Below are 17,649 nucleotides of genomic sequence, written 5' to 3'. Positions count from 1 at the left end.
CGTGTGTAGAGACGCCGTCATCGTAAGCCCGCGATCGTCTGCCACGGAGATCGGCATCAATTATTCAAATAAGCGCAGATGAGAGAGTCGATAGCCTTGGCGGATGCGCCGGCTGCGCCGTTGGAAGCTGCTGCTGCTGCTGCCCTGACTCGAGGAAGCATCGTGCCGCGGGTGCAACCCATAATTCCTAGACGATCTTCCCTCCAACCCAGCTGTGGATGCACACAGCCGTTCTCTATGCGGCGGCGATGAAAACAAGGGACTCGAGGCGACGCCAGCTGCCGCTGCGGTACGGTGGAGTCAAATGAATTTTTCCTGGCCGTGGATCGGGCGAAGCAGAAACAACGGCCCCCCGTTGCTGCTTTAACGACGTTAACTTCTCTGGAAGAATGGGCCGACTCGACGAAGTGTCGAGCGAATAATTACGTTCCTACGTAAACGCGGGATTAACGAGACGATTGTTCCACGAGTGCTGTTGCGGAAAACGCGTCTGCGCGCGCGCAGGCTTTCTTGATTGGCGTGCAACGCTCCGAAGAATGTTCATCACGCAAGGCCCAAGGGGCTCAGAGTGCCTAGTGCTTCCCCCCTCTGGACAGCCGTGGAGGTAATGACAACTTCCTTTTACGACTCGGGGAATCCGGTGATTTTATTGTTTACTGGATGCTAGAGAGCGGCAGGATCACGGGAACAGTGAGATAAACGGATGCTTCCAATTAGTAATCGACGTTTATGAGCTTTTTGCGTACCCCCTTCCCTGGGGATTTTTACTCGGTACGCGAGCCCTCCATTTTCCGTATCTGCGGCGGCTCGTGTGATGAACATCATGACGGTAATTATGCAGGAATCCTCGCGATTAGCGATACGGCACAAAAATAGAGCATTCTGTGTACAGGAATAAATGGATAAAATTAAGTGACATTATTCCTGGATGACATTAAGGGTATATTCTGGTGTAAGCTCTGTAAAAGGACGGCTGTTCTGGATTTTTGTGAATGAAAACTTGTATAACACATAAAGTAAAAAATCAGTCTGGAGTTTATTAATATACATTTTACGATATGATAGAATTTATTTATGTTATTTTGTTTAATATGTACTACAAAATTCAGCAATGACAGTGGCGTTGAAAAATTACAGATGCCCAAACTATGTACACCTAAAATCTCGGTTTCCAGTCAACAGAAATAAAAAAAAAAACAAAGGTTTCTTAAAACTGGTAGGGGTGGTTATCGTGCCAAGCACCTTTATTAAAAGGTAATGAAAATTTGCTAATGGGTACCTGTTTTTCTAAAAGTGTTCCAGAAATAGGTAATCTTTTCATTAAAAACAGTTAAATAAAATATCTATTGGTTGACTGAAACTGATGAATCTGCATGATATGATAACCAGCCCTATAAGTTTTAAGAAAAACTTTGGTTTTTTTATTTTAGATAAGTGGATCTCGAGATTTTATACATATACACCGTTTGGGCATCCGTTTTTTAAATGTCACAGTCATTGTTAGTTTTTGCAGTATATTTTAAACAAAGTAACATGAACATATTTTTTTATATCATTTTTCATATTTATTACAGGTATATAAATGAACCGCAGACTGATTGTTTACTCCACGTGTTATAGTTTTTCTTACAAAGATCCTACAAAAGACGGTTTTTTTAGAGCGTTTACACCAGAATGTACCCTTAAATTTCGGGAAGGTCCAGTTTTGATGTATGGAAATTATGTACTGAATCCAATATGTTAATGTAAACAATTGTAAAGGTCTCCCATATGTGTTGACGTGTCTGAAATTAATTTTAACTTTGAAATACTAATACTCGCGATCACTTATTTATGTGAGGACTGCTGTTTCGATTTCTTAATCATTTTTAAATTGTTTCCTTCAAAACTGACTGCTCATTCAACTATCTTATGCAAGAGGAGATTATGCAAGTTCCTATATTCCACTATTTCAGAAAAATCAGACTAAAAGAACAATTTGTCTCACCAATTAAAGTGGTTATTAAGTAAAAAATAAGATAAAAATTGTCGTAATTTTGTATGAATGCATGGAATTAGCTGTTTACTACTGTCTACTATAAAATATTCCGATATCACTGAAAAAGGAAATAAAAATTACATGTAAAGTACTTTACCTATGGTCACGTTAAAATGTTTAGAGTGTCAGATTAATGTTTGCTAAACTTTATGTTGTACTTTAAAATATTCTATAATTATTGTGTTTAATTTCCCGATAAAGTATCTGTAACAATAACTGTCAAGAAATTTATTAATGTAACTAAAAATACATTCCCGTGTAAGCTTCGTCATCATCTAATCGAAAAAGTAGTAAACATTCTACAAATGTCTTTTTCTTTGATTACCTGTTAATGAATGGATATTTATAATAGTGAATGAAAGATTAATTATTTTTAGTCTTGCATACATTATTCTTTAAATGGTATTAATTTATTGTTGTGAAATTATTTCTAAATAATGACAAGACACTCTTGCCGGTGTAAAAAGACATTTTATCAATCAGTCAAAACAAATTACGAACACGTGGTCTGAATTCGCAATCTCCTTGGTGTGGTCGAGGCCAATGCTGCTGTATTATTATAAATTCTTCTCAACTACACATGATATATTATCGCGTTACCACCGGCATATAAATAACATTGATATAACCAATATTAATTCCTGACACGACCGTTTAAAGGAGGCGTGTTAAAGGTGCGCGCAATGTAAGAAAATAAGAGAAACACGATGATGAAAATTGAAAATTAAAGTCATTTATAATTTCACCATATAACACGGCGCCCATGGGCAAAAATCTCGTGAAACGTTCCCCAAAATAACTTTTACTTATTTCTTCTTTTAGAATGATGGTGATCAGTGTTCAAAGCATAATTAACAATAAATAAAAGCCTTTAGATAGCTTTACTTCACTTAGAAACAAAAACAGTGAACTAGATTGTGTTGAATGTTACTTTAAAAGGATCGAGAGGGAAAATAAAACTTGAAATTTGATTTAAAGGCTTTATTTACAATGAAATATTAAAGGACTACCATTTACCTATAGTTGAAAATAGAAAATGTCCATTTCATGCAAAATCTTAGGGGAGCTTGCTCTTCTTTATCGAAATAACATTAAAAGATCCGTTCAATTAAAACCATTCAATTTGATCGTGATTGGTAAGCAGTTTACGTGAAGTTGGAATATACAGGGTGGTCCACGCAACTTGTTCACCTTGAGTAACATTTTTTATGGAGAGTTGCATGGTTTGGAGGGATACATTATGTAATGTATATAGTTTTTTTGTAAGTGGAAGCGTTTCGGAGATTTGAAGGTCAACTTCGTTTTTTTAAATGGAACGCTATATTTTTTATGCCAAAAAATCGAAGAGAGTAAAACTTTCAGTAAAAAAGTTTTGACTTTGTTTCTTAAAAATGGTTTGTGCATAATATCAAGTTGGAGATTCAACACCAGCAAAGGTTTCCGTAAGACTTCTTCCATTCACTAACGTAGGTGTTCGAAATGGTGTCCATTCGCATTAATACACTGATGTAATCTATTAATCAACTAGGAAACTGCACTTTGAATTGTTTCTGCAGCAAAATTTTTTTCGTAAAATGTATACGTTAGAAGTTATTCAGGGTGAACAAGTTGCGTGGACCACCTTGTATATTTTATAGAAATAACCTACTCGATAAAGACTTTGAATTTGGAAACAATTGGTTTTCTGTTAATCTGTTTCAACGTGCAGTTTCCACAAAAATGTTTAACGCGATTTTTTTTATGAGGTAAGATTGACTAAAATACATAACTGAGTAAAGAGAATTTTCAAGACGTGTTTCACCGTAGCTACAGTAGTAGCTATTTCTGCTACTTTCTGTTCATTATGTAGTTGGTTCTAATAATATTCACATGCATTGAAATACGCCTCTATTTAAATAATTATACATAATATGCAGTAACTCAAACAATCCCTCATATATATTCGATGTTCTTTTCTTTTCTATTTTTAATTTTACTGTCCTTCTTCAGCAAATGTTTTTAACATTAAAGTCAACTTTGCAATTTTGTAGGCAATTTGGTCAAATAAACATGACTATTTTAAATGTCTCACGATACTTGCAAGTCGATCTATAAAATCTCATTTGTTTCCATATAAGTGATGAGTACACTACGAATTATATACATTTGTTGCACCATCAAGCTTGAAAACCACAATGAAATGAAAGCTTAATGAATATTCTCGTTGTCACATTTCTTTTCCTTACCCGGTGTTCATAAAATAGCTTATGAAAATGGAAATTCGTATAATCATCCACTATCGACTACTCGGCAAGCAATTTAATTACAGTCCATATAAAACCGTGTAAGCAAGAATCTCTAGATCGTTCTTAACAAAGCGTACATTTTGTATTCACCCGATGGTGGCAGATAATTCATCGTTCGAGAGAAATGTTACTAACCGAAGTAACTCAATTCACCTCATCCGCGCGATTCGAATGTTATGTTGAAATTCTCCACCATTCGAATAATTATGAGTCGCCCCGTGTATGTACTTTCAACCGGGATGAAGAAGAAGATTTATCCACGGAAGATTGTGCTGACCGGTTGTTCGAGCAGCGGGGTGCATTTATAAATAATGGAACCAAGATGAAGAAAGCAGGTAGCCTCGGCTAATAAACGTCAAACGTTGCTACTGGGGTAACCAGTAGCAGGAGTAACTCCGGCGCGTACATTAGCCCGCATAATTTTAGCACTTGCACCGCTTGAACGGAACTCTTTCAGCGTTACGTCACAGCATATCGTGGGTGAAGATGGCACCGTTTCATTACATAACGCCCTTCGAGACCACTGTCTTTCCTTCATGTGCAACGCTATTTCCGTCGTATAAATTTCACGCTCTTCTACGACGACGGTCTCCCCTATTTCTGCTTAGTGACGATCATTGAACTGTCTTCGACGATTCAGTGTTCTAAAGGAAACCAATGTTACTATATATATATCTACGATGCATATGAAATTGTATTTATAATTCAGTTTTTTTCAGATAATAGAATTTTATTGTTTAAGTTATAGAAACTGAAATCCGATATAAATCTAAGTAATCCTATTAAGGGTTCCAGTACGGTGAAAAGTACAATGATCTGAATAGGTTTCATTAAAGTTTTTACTGTATTGAATTTCGGACGATCGGATATTATATAGATGCATGAAGTCTGCAGTTCAGCAATTAGAAACTAACGAATATTTACTGTATGCGTATGGTCGACGTTTTTCGTTATTATTGTTAGAATACTTATACACATAGAGTAAAGTAGCCGAATATGAGACCCATTTCTTTAAGCTCGCATAATTCTCGATTAAAAGTACTTTTATTGAAATACGATACACGTTTTAAATGTAAGATGTGTACACTTTTACAACATATTAGAAATTATAACAAGACAGATAGAGTTCCATCATAATAAAATAAAAATAAAAAGTATGCAAAAACATGAATTCAAGAACTGGTCGGCTAATATGAGACCCAGGTATCGTCTTGGCAAAACTTATTTTTTCTGTCTTCTTTCACACATTGGGCAAATAAAAGTAATTGCGTCTGGAGCGCAGTCTTCATGGGCCCACCGGTAACATTTGATACACTCAACCCATTGTTTACCATGTACATCTGAAGAATAAAGTACTGTACAAAACAAGCATTCTGCACCATAATTTTCTTCGTCACCACTTTCATCATTCAGAACAATGTCTTCTTCACACTCATCAGTAGAACTATCACTTTTTACGTTTTTTAACAGAATCCACCTAAAACAAAGTAATATGAGACCTGTCTCATAGTAGGAACTTCCAATGGTCCCATAATTCGCAAACATTAACATGATACCTATTAAGTATTTTCGAGCTAAACTCTCCATTATTTAATAATATACAACTACTAAGCCGTAAACTGCATTGCATCCACTATACAATAGTATTTATGCAAGTGATTATATACTTACCATTTTGGATATATTCGTAATTTAATTGTATTACATGAAAAACTTTTTGGAATGTGTTTCACGAATATGCTTGGCCGAGACACTACGCAAATGAACTGCGGTTAGTTCCGAAAGAAAAGACTGCCGCTGCAGCGTTCAAGACTTCTCTGTAACGGAGATAGGCTGGGGTCTCATATTAGGCTACTTTACCCTATATGTACGTACGTGCATACTCGTATGCTTTTTCATTCACAATGTTATCTTTTCTATAAACTGTTAGATGTTATTCATACCAATCTATGATAATTGTATTCACAAAAAATATGCTACAATTTTACTATAAAACAACATACATTTTCATTTAAATGATCAAAGGTCATCCTAAAAAAACTGTACATAACAAGAAACGTCTAATTGCAAAAACGGATTCAGCACACCACATCTATGATGGGCCCCTATTTTTCCCCGAAGAAAGGATGCTGACCGTTACTAATTAGTATGTATATTGTCAAATCAATTGCGTAAAACTTAGTATATAAAAATATTTAATATTTGGAGTCTGATTGAACATTATTAGATTATTAATCTACAGGTTTTTAATTTATGATTTTTTTAAATTAAATATTTTACGTTGATAGCAAAGTCCAAAATTCGCCAACGTCTACTATTGTCCCTTCCATTTGATTTCAGTTCCTATGCGTTAGTGTACAAGAAACTATATCTGCATAAATATCCGCAGTCCAGGAATCAGATTATAATAAATAACTGTAACCATTAATAAAATTGAATTTTGCCCGACACTGGTAGGTATCGTGCGCATGGAATCTGACAGCAGTGCCAAGGCGCATGCGTGCGTCACATATCTGTGTCAAACATGGCGTCCATGGCAAAGTGGTCATATAGAGTGTTCTCGTTTCCCCGGCGTTTTCCTAGTGTTACGAATTCAAATCGCTCGTGCCGTGTTAAAAGTGAACCGAAACAATGGACATACAATTCTACACTGTGCACTGTTGCTTCCATCGCTTTTTATATTGGGTATAAAATAATAAATCCCCTCGTGGTCCACGCCTCGAAGACTAAAAAGGTTTGTAAACACAGATGAACGTTTCTCTGTCTCTTTGTTCCTCTCACATAATTATCATATGTTCCGTGCATCTAATCGAGACTGATTGACAGCTGTCAATTCGAATACCAACAGTGCTGTCATTTAAAGCAGGTAATCCATTTTAATAGGCAGAAACAATCAATTTCTTTTGTTCATCCTGGTGTCGCTTTTGGGTAGTCATTTCTCGATGACAGTCCTAATTGTCTAAATGATTCAAGATTGTCGTAAATTAGATTGCGTCAGTCTATGAACTCGTGATTCATGAGAGATATGTTATGCAATGCAATATTGATATTGTTTGTTGTAGTTTATAGGTTAGGTTCTACCAATGAAGGTATTTAACAATAACACATATGCACCTAAATGTATAAATATGATTCTAGAATGAAAAGATAGATTTAAAAGGTGGATCACCGGTGACCTATATTTAGTTATATTAATGAACTATTATGCGGAATAGCTTTATAAAGATTAATTTTATGTTGGAAGTCTTGTTTTGTTTATATCCTTCTGACCAACAATTATTTTTGTATAAATATTTAACAGTGTATAGGAAAGGTATTTCCTCTATATTTGTCTGTTTGGGAATTAACATCAATAATTAATTCTGTAATCAGTCTTTCTAACAGAAAATACTGATGCAATATAAATATTTTATGATTGTATAAATCAGAAAAGATTGTTAAAAAAAAATAAAATAAAAACATTATATTATATCTTATTTTTAAATATAAAAGTTTCCCTAAAATTCGAAAAAGTTGCACTCGATAGCTTTTATGATTCAAAATGTATTTGATACGTTAAGATCTGGTATACTTTTTTTAATATTTTTTTTTAAAGTGGCTCACAAATTTAAAATTCTTCTACACCCAACGTATCATAACAAAAGTATATTTTCTTATTTAATAGTTAAAACAAAAGTATACAATAATAATTACCAAGGAATAAAAAACTTTACATCATGTATAAAAAGCACAAAAGTATTGGGTTCTGTCATAAGTAACATTCACTACAGGCAGTAAAACATTACTAAATACTAATTAAATAACAACGATAATAAAACTATTTAAACTGATTAAAAATGATTGAGAACAGGTTGCATAATATTAATTGCAAAATATATTCGACGAATATAAATATAAAACAGGAAGACAGAAGTCATTTATAGCTCAACCTAAGATATGAACATGGACTACAGTGTACCAAATACAAATCACAAATCAGCCCATAGCAGGCTAGCGTTCCGGAGAAATTATATTTAACACTTTCCTATAGACTCTACATGTTATAACAAAAGTACATTTTCTCATTCCACCATTAAAAAAACACTCGTATGAACATAATTTCAGTCGATTAAAAGAAATATAACAAAACACAAAAGTATCCGCACACGGACTTTGCATTGAATGCAACGAAGGATAGACATCTGTAGACAGGGACTACACTATCCAAATGCAAAAAGATTAAATGCTGCCTCGTTGAGAACAATTCAAATAATTCTACTTTACCCTTAACTACAGACAGTAACACTTGTAATGACCAATTGAATGTTATTTGTCGTTAACGTTTTGGCAACAGTGTGCCAATTACTGCCAATTGATGATATTCAAACGTTAGAGCTTCCAAAATTCTCCGCTAGGTTGTGATACTCAAAGAAAAATTCAAATTCTTGTCTGAGACGACTGGTCTGTAGTTACGGGTTAAACTGGATCCTAAATTTCCCAACCACCGCCAAATTCTGAATCACGTATCAGTCAACAGCAGGCTCGCGCCTCGGAGGAATCGCTGGGGCCGTTAACGCGATCGTTTAACACGTACCGTCGCGTGTTCTCGCGTGGATACCGATCGTCCGCGGCTCTAGCACAAGTGCAGAGATCCTCCCGATTCTCTCTTGCACAACCACAAATCACACGACGACCAGCGTTCACGACCACGCCACAAACTGGCAACCGTTATCGCGTTCAAGATTCGACTGCATCGTTTATCCTCGATCCTGGTCGCGGCCGTTTTCATCGCGATACAACGATCGAAGGATACGCTATCCAGAGATAACGTTGGACACGGCTCCAGGGATACGGACAAACGACGCGCGAACCGTATCATCCGTCCGAGCGCGATGATAATATTTACGCTACTCATTGCGAAACTGTTAGCAACACGAGTTGTCCTATGCTTATTCAATAGTAATGAAACAAGGGATGACATTAAACATGCCGTAAGCACTATTGAGCCCTTTACGGTCCAATGTCAATTCACACTCGACGTTGTATGTTTCATATTGTTATTGTACCACTTCGTGTTAGGGTCCGTTCCGCGAATTTGTTCGGTAACAGTACAATACAGTTATATTATTCCTTCCTTTAGAAATGAATTCGTTGAAAATTATTGGTAAATTTGTTACAAGCGCCTGTTTCAGTCAGCTTTGTTTATATACATATTGTGTTTGCATATTTTTAGTCTTAACCCCTGAAGCAGGGAAAGAATTTTCGCAGACTTTTATAGAGTATTTGACTTCGAAAACTGACAAAAATTCCAATGTTCAAACTTAATAAAAAATAGAGAGTGTTTTGGTTTCTTGTAATATTAGACTGAAGTGACATAACGGCTATTTTTGTGACGTCAACTTGTGTACGAAATTATAAGGCCACGTATACCGTATACGATGGACTTTTGGTGAGCGATCTCCCGGATGTCTCTTCACAAAAAGTGGTCTCCGTGATCACTGTAACTTCGTAACGGTTCATCTGAAATTAAAAATTCAGTAAGATTTATGTAATGGAAGAACGAAGGATTTTTCGAAATAGTGATTAGTTAAAGACAAATCCACTAATTTATTTAGAATTTCAGCTCGCATTAAAATAAGAATCAAAAATTCAGACAGAATTATATGATAGTGTTAGTAAAAAGAAAGGGCTCCAGAAATTTGATTTCTTCATTAGCCGTCGATCTTTTGGCACGATTCTTAAAGAAAAGAAATATACCTATAAGCTATAGATTATCGCTCATTTACTTTTAATTTGTCAGTATAGGTTAGAAATTACTTAATTTCGCGTATCTCAAATAAGTACTCTTTTAGAATTGACAACGAGTTTACAAATTCCCATTTCTTTTCTTCGTTACACGATTCTTATAATCTACAATATTCTCGGGTAAATTGTAAATATTTCTTTCGTTAAACAGAACCAATATAATTATAGCTTTTTTTTAAAGAAGCAATTTGTAAGTCATCGAACCTTTCTTCAGTGTCTTCGATTAGCGATCTTAGGAATAATACGTTCCCTACCGGTCGGATTTATCTTGATGCGGTTATATTTCTTGCTGCTGGCAGAAAATTGATTATAAAAAGATACCAATGACGGATGGGAAGGAGGATATGGCCGATAAGATGAGGTACAATTTGTTAAGAGGCCAATTACAAGAGTAAAAACCAATTACCGTGTTTTTAAGGTGTAGAGAAGGTATGTTTTAAAACGTTTTGCTATTTCTTGCGTGGCGGAAAGGTACAAGCGATGAATCTAGACACGTAGAAGAACTGAATGTCGTCTTGATGTGGGTAATCTGCATACTATTCGTATAAAAAAGTAACGTTAAAAGTCAGTTAGGTATTTGTTCGGAAACATGAAATGTGAAATGAAACTTCTAAGTCGGATAAATGACAAAATACTCTTACTGAATTAATAAGCTAAAATGTTTCTGATTAAACACTTAACTTACATTGTTATAATCACGGGATAGAAAGTATAGATAATTCTTTAATTTAACAGAGTAAGGGATACCATTAAAGTCCAATTAAGTATTTTCACATCCTCTTTTTTGATCAAAGTAACGAATCATATAATCAAGGAAACAACAAAAGATTTTACACTGCAAAACTTTAATTTGAAAATGAAGAATTTTTAATTTAAAATGCAATAAAAAAAGAATGACCTTAGATTAATCAAAAAATAATCATTGGAAGTTAATTAACATATATGTAATTATTTAGAAAAAAACAATTTTTCTTGCATTTAAACTCAATATTTCAGTTTGTTCTTTAATTCAGTACTACATATTTAAACTCGCCATAAACGCTTCTAATTAAAGAAAGTGAAAGATTTAAAATTTGTTATCAAGTATTAAATAAGCAATTAGCATCTTATTTATGCTAAATGTTCAGAATATTTATATATTTGTTCACGACTTGCAAATTCGTTAATATTATTCGCACGTGTTTTCCTTTCATTCGTCCAATAATATTATTTAAAAGTTACAGTGAACGTTCCTAACATACTTTTCATGCAAATATCATCACATATTTGTGCATATAAAACGTAGTAGAATAAGGACATTTCTTCATCCAAATAAAGTCGATATTAGAAAACAATAACAAATTCTACATATTTCTCATTTCTGAGACCACATAACAATTTAAAATTAGCATAAACATTTACAGTCTAGTAATTACACGATTTAGTTGAATTCAATTACAATATAAAGACTTCTATTGCCCACTGTAATTTCAAACAGTCTTTTAAAGAAATAATATTTTATGATATTTTTTTATCTAAAATAAACCCTACCTGGTTAAACCGGTATCTTCAGCAACAAAGTGAAACTTTATCCCCTAACGTCTATAAAAAAAGGTGTCCATTAATAAACCACTGATTGACAATTGCGATACAACTGGTCCTTATCACTGAATAAAATACTATTTTATGGAAATCGGTTTACGCAGATTTTATTGTTAATACCCCGAGGCACGGTCACGTTAGAACCGGTATCTTCTAAATGATTTTGTAACTTCACCTAAATCGTCGCTCTAGTAATGACGTAAACTTCTGTAGAAATAGACCGAGTATTCCCAGTAGAAGCTGTGCCAGATCGGATCGGACGAAACGAGCACCGTGAGACACGTTATCTTCGCGTTCTTCGTCGAACAAGTGAAACGTCCGATACCGAAGAATAGTCGTAAATAGAGTCAAGCAGCGCCATAAAGCGAAATTCCGCGAGATCCGCGCAGGAGTGCGAGTAACTTAATTGGAGCTCGTTTATCAGATGAACCGTAGCGATCTGTTGGAACGGACAAGGCGACGGGACTCTTGAGGACGCAAACTTGTCGGCCTCGTAACTTCCTGTGACGTGTGACGTAATCTTTCAATTTCGATATCCAAGAAAACTTGCGATCAATTGTCTCTGGTGATCGAATCGGCATGGAAATAAGGTCTGCAGGATTTCTAAACTGAGCAGTGTTGTCTGATAACATACAGTGTTTTGATCAAAGGAGTTCAAGAATTTAGGAATGTAAAGGAAAGGTGTTTAAAACGATCCCTCGGGGTAAAATGATTACTGGCTGCCCTGTGGTTATTAGTGGTGGTATATCGTAATGTCGTTTTATAATAATTCTTCTCGCACGTCACTAGCCGTTGCTCGAAGTGCCATGTGAATATTAGTACTCTGTGTGTTGTCCACAAGAAAAATTTAAAATTACTGCAATTTATCCAAGATAAGGTCTCTTTCAATGTTGTGTAATTTTTGTCATAAACGGTTTAATGTGACAGCTGATTCTTGCGCGGATTTAACAATTCAATAATAACTTAATTAATGTTTCGTTACCGCATGTAATATGTTGATGTTATATTCAAGCACTGAATGTGAGTTGGGTATTTGGGGTCATATGATCCCTCTCTAATAGGATAAAATGATTCCTGAGATAAAATGATCCCAGGAATCATTTTACCCATATGCTATATTATTGTTTTTTGTTTTAGTTACAACAATGTCCCGTCAGTATGAAAGAAAAACAACGCGTCAAAGCTGTTTTTATTTAAATAAAATGTAATAAATGAAATGCTTTTTAATGTTCGTCGTATTTACTATCAGTAGGTATAAAATGATCCCCGGGGATCATTTTATAGACATACATTACAAAATGCTCCTTAAGTATGCCTTCAAAGAAATATGATTAGAAAATATAATTGATCACGTAGCTAAATTTTATTTGAGCCAATGATAAGATAGATAGACTAACTTACAAAAACTACTTTATTTTTATTTAAAGAATGAGCATTTGTATTTTTTATATCAATTATGCCTTAAAGGGATCATTTGAACACCTTTCCCCTACTTGGTTTTCCGGAAAGTTCCCGAAATAATTCAATAAACATATAAATTTTGTACATAAACAAATTTTTAAATTTAATTTTCTACATAAACGCTTCTCCGTTGAATACACAGATTGTAGCATTCCCGAATTCCTTCGAAGGTCCAAGGGAAATCATTTTTCAGAATGGCTATTAAACAGCTCGTTAGGGTTCTTTGAATTTTCAAAATGGACTCATATCGTTTTTTCTTTATCAGAAATTTGACTTTTGGAATAAATAGGAGTCTGCTGGAACAAAATTCGGCGAATAAGCAAGAGTATTGTCACCTGTTTTTTTTTAACCAAAAATTGGATCACTGTTGCCAAATGTATGTCGATACGTCGTTGTGCAGAAAAATCCACTGTTCGCTTCGGAACAAATTCTGTTATATATACATACTTGGATACTTTTGAGCAATCGTTTCATTGCTTCTTTGTACAACGGAATCCACCCTATTCACCGGATCGAGCTCTGATTCCTATTTATTCCCTAAAGTCAAATTTTCGATAAAGGAAAACGATCTGAGTCCATTTTGGAAACACAAACAATCGTAACCAACTGTTTACGTAGTTACAAGATTGTACATGTTACTTTTTGGAAAATTGTATTCTTTTTCATATAAATGAATAGTACCGGTATTCGGTGACAAACATGACAGTGAATTTGTTAATTTTAAAAATGCTCAGTAAACTGCGAATGTTTATGCACGTATTTATAACAGTTTAAATATGCAACATCATGTGATGTTACGCATGGAACAGCTGTAGTTTTCAATTGGATTGTGCATTACTGGCATAAAATATTTAAAAAGTGATTATTTAATTAAAATATTACCTTATTTGATTCATAGTTATTTTCAAGTACTTGTGTGCACGTTATTTGAATTCTTCAAATATTTGCTCGTTGATCGATTAATTTACTTTTTTCTAATTTATTTCGTTATTTAATTTGGTATCAAATGATTTATAATCTTATTTTGTATACGAACAAATGTCTCCAGTGATAATCTGACAAATAATTTCAATTGTGGATTAGAAACAAACACTAAAGTGGAATCGTCAAAGTAATGCGTTATCTGTTGTCTCTAGATGAAACATATTCAGTAAACAGAATTTTCGATTGAAATTGAATTCTAATAAATACAAATTACTTGCATACATGTTTAATTAAAATACAATGATTTACACCGTTTATACCGCCAGGTTTTTGGTTACGTTGTCTAAGAAAAGAATTAACTGCGTAAACTACAAAGGAATTTCATTTTATAAGCTCGTAAAGCCCCAAAGTTTTTTTCGAGTTTCATAAAATCATTCTCGAAGCACTTTTCTTTATCTCTACTACTGTACTCTATTCTAGAATTCTAAAACCGTGGATTCATCACAATCTAAATATTGATATTGGCGTTTCAGCGTGAAACCATAAAATCACAACCATAAAGATATAAATGCATTTTATTCTCCAAGTGAAACCTACAGCGATTGTCTGAGATTTCGGAGATTTCCACGTTTTATTGTCTATTACGGGCGAAATAAAAAAATTCAATTTTCCTAATGAACTAATGAATGACTGAAAAGGCGATTATATCGATAATAGTTATGATTTCCATTAGCGACGTCGGAACTAAAAATTTATGCCTGACTTATGTCTTGAATTTTGGTGATCGTTCGGGACAGCGTAGGTCCTCTGAAAACTGACAACGGTCGGATTTTATGCATCTATAAATCTAATTTCATTAGTTTACTAACTGTGAATCGATAGGCCACAAACTGCTTTACGACGTACCGAAACTGATCGATGATTTTCCTAGGATCTTCTTCTGGTTGACGTACTTTTAATATACTGGCGGCCTTTCTTTCAACTACCCAGTGTAAAAAACAAACATTACAATAATTCATGTCAGTTTTGGTTTCGACTTATATCATAGTTATGCGTTGCAGTATACAAGGAAATTCACAAAAATAAGTAAACAGTTAAAATAAAATGCAGTAACACATATATCACTGTAGACTACCTCATTTTACTTTTCAAAAGAAAGGCGACGTATATATTGCGATTTAATTAAAGTATTTCAAAGAATTATAAAATATTCTTAATATTAAAACAAAACGAACATGATAATTGTCCTAAATGAAGTGATGGTAATAAAATATTTATAAGCATTACATTCAACAAACCTGACTTAATCTAAACTATTTTTATTCAATAATAAATAAATGTATCTTGTAATTATAGGATTAAATTAGGGATTTACAGTATAGTAAAGAAAAATTATTCATCGTAGAGGCATCGTCAAAGAGTTGAATTTTTCAATAAATTGGATAATCATTATTGCAATCGAGCACGCTACTGAAAGGAGAAAAAAGTAGAGTAGGAAAAAAGTAGTAGGTACCTCTCGGGGCTAAACGCGTAAAATTCGGCAATCAAATTTTCATATCCAAATATCCATATGCAAATACCCCCCTAAAGAAGGCACAGTTTCGATGGAAGCCTGTTATCTGATTTCAATTTCCTGCTGCAATCTCGGCGCCACCGTGCTCCGCCATAAGCACGCCGATCCGTAATCAGTAGCGATGGGATCAAGTCCATCGTAAGCAACGCTAAAACATGATAAAATCAGTTGCAGTGTTATACATGTATGTTGATGATTAAATAGTAACATTTAAAAGTGCAGTTGGAACACCACAGAATTTTTTTGAATTCGTAGACTGATATCAGTATTGCGTACAACCTATGTAATTAAAAATGTATGTAATTTTACATACATATTCGAATTTTATATGAACTTGTTTCTTAATGTCGTAAAATCGATGTAATTGTATGACAAATAAAGTGTTAGAAGTTTCATGATTATAAAACATTCTTTATTTTGAAATATGCTTACCTATCTGCGAACTAATTAAGACCGTACGTACTTTGCGATAAATATAAGTACATAGAGAAAAATGTAGCGTTTTTCGTTATGGAAGAATGAAACTATCAAGCTGAATGAGTTTTAAACGGTGATTGCGGGTTACCGTATTAATACAAATGTGGATTATAGTTTAAAATCTGTTTTTATTTTTATGGTGATATATTTTCGTTAGAAAATATTTTGTACAAAAAATTCATTTTAGTTTTTGAATGTGAAACTTCATGAATTAAAATTTATAATAATATAGGTAATTGTAGATTTAAGTTTAAAAAGTTTTGTTCTTATGTTTAACTGATATATTCTTGGGGACAAGTAAAATTCTGCTTTTCATTCTTATGAATGTGCACACACATTCACTGTCTTGAAACAATGTTCAATATTATAAAATTAATTATATTCACTGTGCTATCAATAAATGTCTATGATTTAGTGTCTTCAATTAAAAACAAATAACTTCAGTAAGAGATTTCGCAAAGTTCTTCACATATTTTTTTATTTAATATAAATTTAATATTTTATTGTTAAGAATATTACTGAACAATGTTTTGTTATCCGTGTTCTAAGAACATAATCCTTTTGGGTGGAATTGATCTGATATCGATGAATACGTATTGAACTTGTCTCCATCACTAGTATATAATCACCGTTGCATTATGCACCGAGCTGAATCCCCTATATTAATGCACCGATAGTAGGCAGGTGTTTGGGGTGGTTTCCACGTGGTCTGCGATCACTCGCGTACCTTTCATTTTCAGGTTCCCGCGCGAACATTTTGCCATACTTTCGATCATATAAATAATTATTATCCATTTTGGTACAGACTACAGAGAATGACAATAAAGAAAACAAAAACTGCTACATAACCGGTATCGAGCTTTTTCCAAAAATTAGTATGGACGTTAACATACCTGAGACACAGTCTGTGGTTTCGTTGTGTACACGAGGGTGGGAACACGCATAAAAGTATCGGGAATGGTGGAGCTGTCACTTTACTTTATATTTTCATAACATTTCAATGTTGCCCCAAACTTTGAAGAAATGTTTTATCAAATTCGTTTGTTACTGGTTTATGTGACAGAAATAACAAAAATATTTTGATTTAACCCTTAGACAGCAAACCACTCGGAAGCAGGGCTTACTATAAGATGTTACGATATTCTCAGTTAATAATTTGAAAAACGTTCAATTCTATATATATATTTCATAAAATGTAACAATTGTAGTTATCACAGAAGAAGCATACGATGGATGCTAAGTAGGGGCACATTAAAATATGGTAATTTCCGAATGTATTGATACAATGAATGAAGAAAACCTACGGGAGCGGTTTGCAGTCAAAGGATTAATTATTCACTGGAGACTGATCGTTATCTTCTTATACATATACATATGTGTTCCTACAGCATATTTGACAAGACATGCAATATCTTGGAAATTGTTGATCATACCAAAAAATGTTTCCAATAAAAGTTCGCGGACGACTGTTGCAGCTTGGAACGTATCATTTACAGCCGGTGTATCGTTGCCGGCACGCATAAAGC

The 17,649-nt window shown here is 34.0% G+C and overlaps 1 protein-coding gene and 1 long non-coding RNA gene across 2 annotated transcripts in view; one reads left to right on the top strand and one right to left on the bottom strand.

The window, feature by feature from the left end:
- Positions 1-6,847: 6,847 nt before the first annotated feature.
- LOC107192738 (calcium uptake protein 3, mitochondrial) overlaps positions 6,848-17,649 on the top strand; it is a 41,968-nt gene continuing 31,166 nt past the window's right edge. Inside the window, exon 1 of the mRNA XM_015582063.1 lies at positions 6,848-7,057. Within this exon, the coding sequence (XP_015437549.1) occupies positions 6,848-7,057 (210 nt within the window). The remainder of the gene's footprint in view (positions 7,058-17,649) is intronic.
- On the bottom strand, positions 9,797-11,983 carry LOC107192747. Its single transcript, XR_001516312.1, has 5 exons — positions 11,864-11,983; positions 11,638-11,688; positions 10,514-10,643; positions 10,312-10,396; positions 9,797-9,822 (listed from the first exon to the last, which is right to left on the bottom strand). It is a non-coding gene; the product is annotated as an uncharacterized LOC107192747 (long non-coding RNA).

Source organism: Dufourea novaeangliae, unplaced genomic scaffold (genome assembly GCF_001272555.1).
Source record: "Dufourea novaeangliae isolate 0120121106 unplaced genomic scaffold, ASM127255v1 scaffold376, whole genome shotgun sequence".
NCBI classification, from domain to species: domain Eukaryota; kingdom Metazoa; phylum Arthropoda; class Insecta; order Hymenoptera; family Halictidae; genus Dufourea; species Dufourea novaeangliae.
Note: the sequence above shows the minus strand (reverse complement) of the source record. Positions and strands in the feature narration are given on the sequence as shown.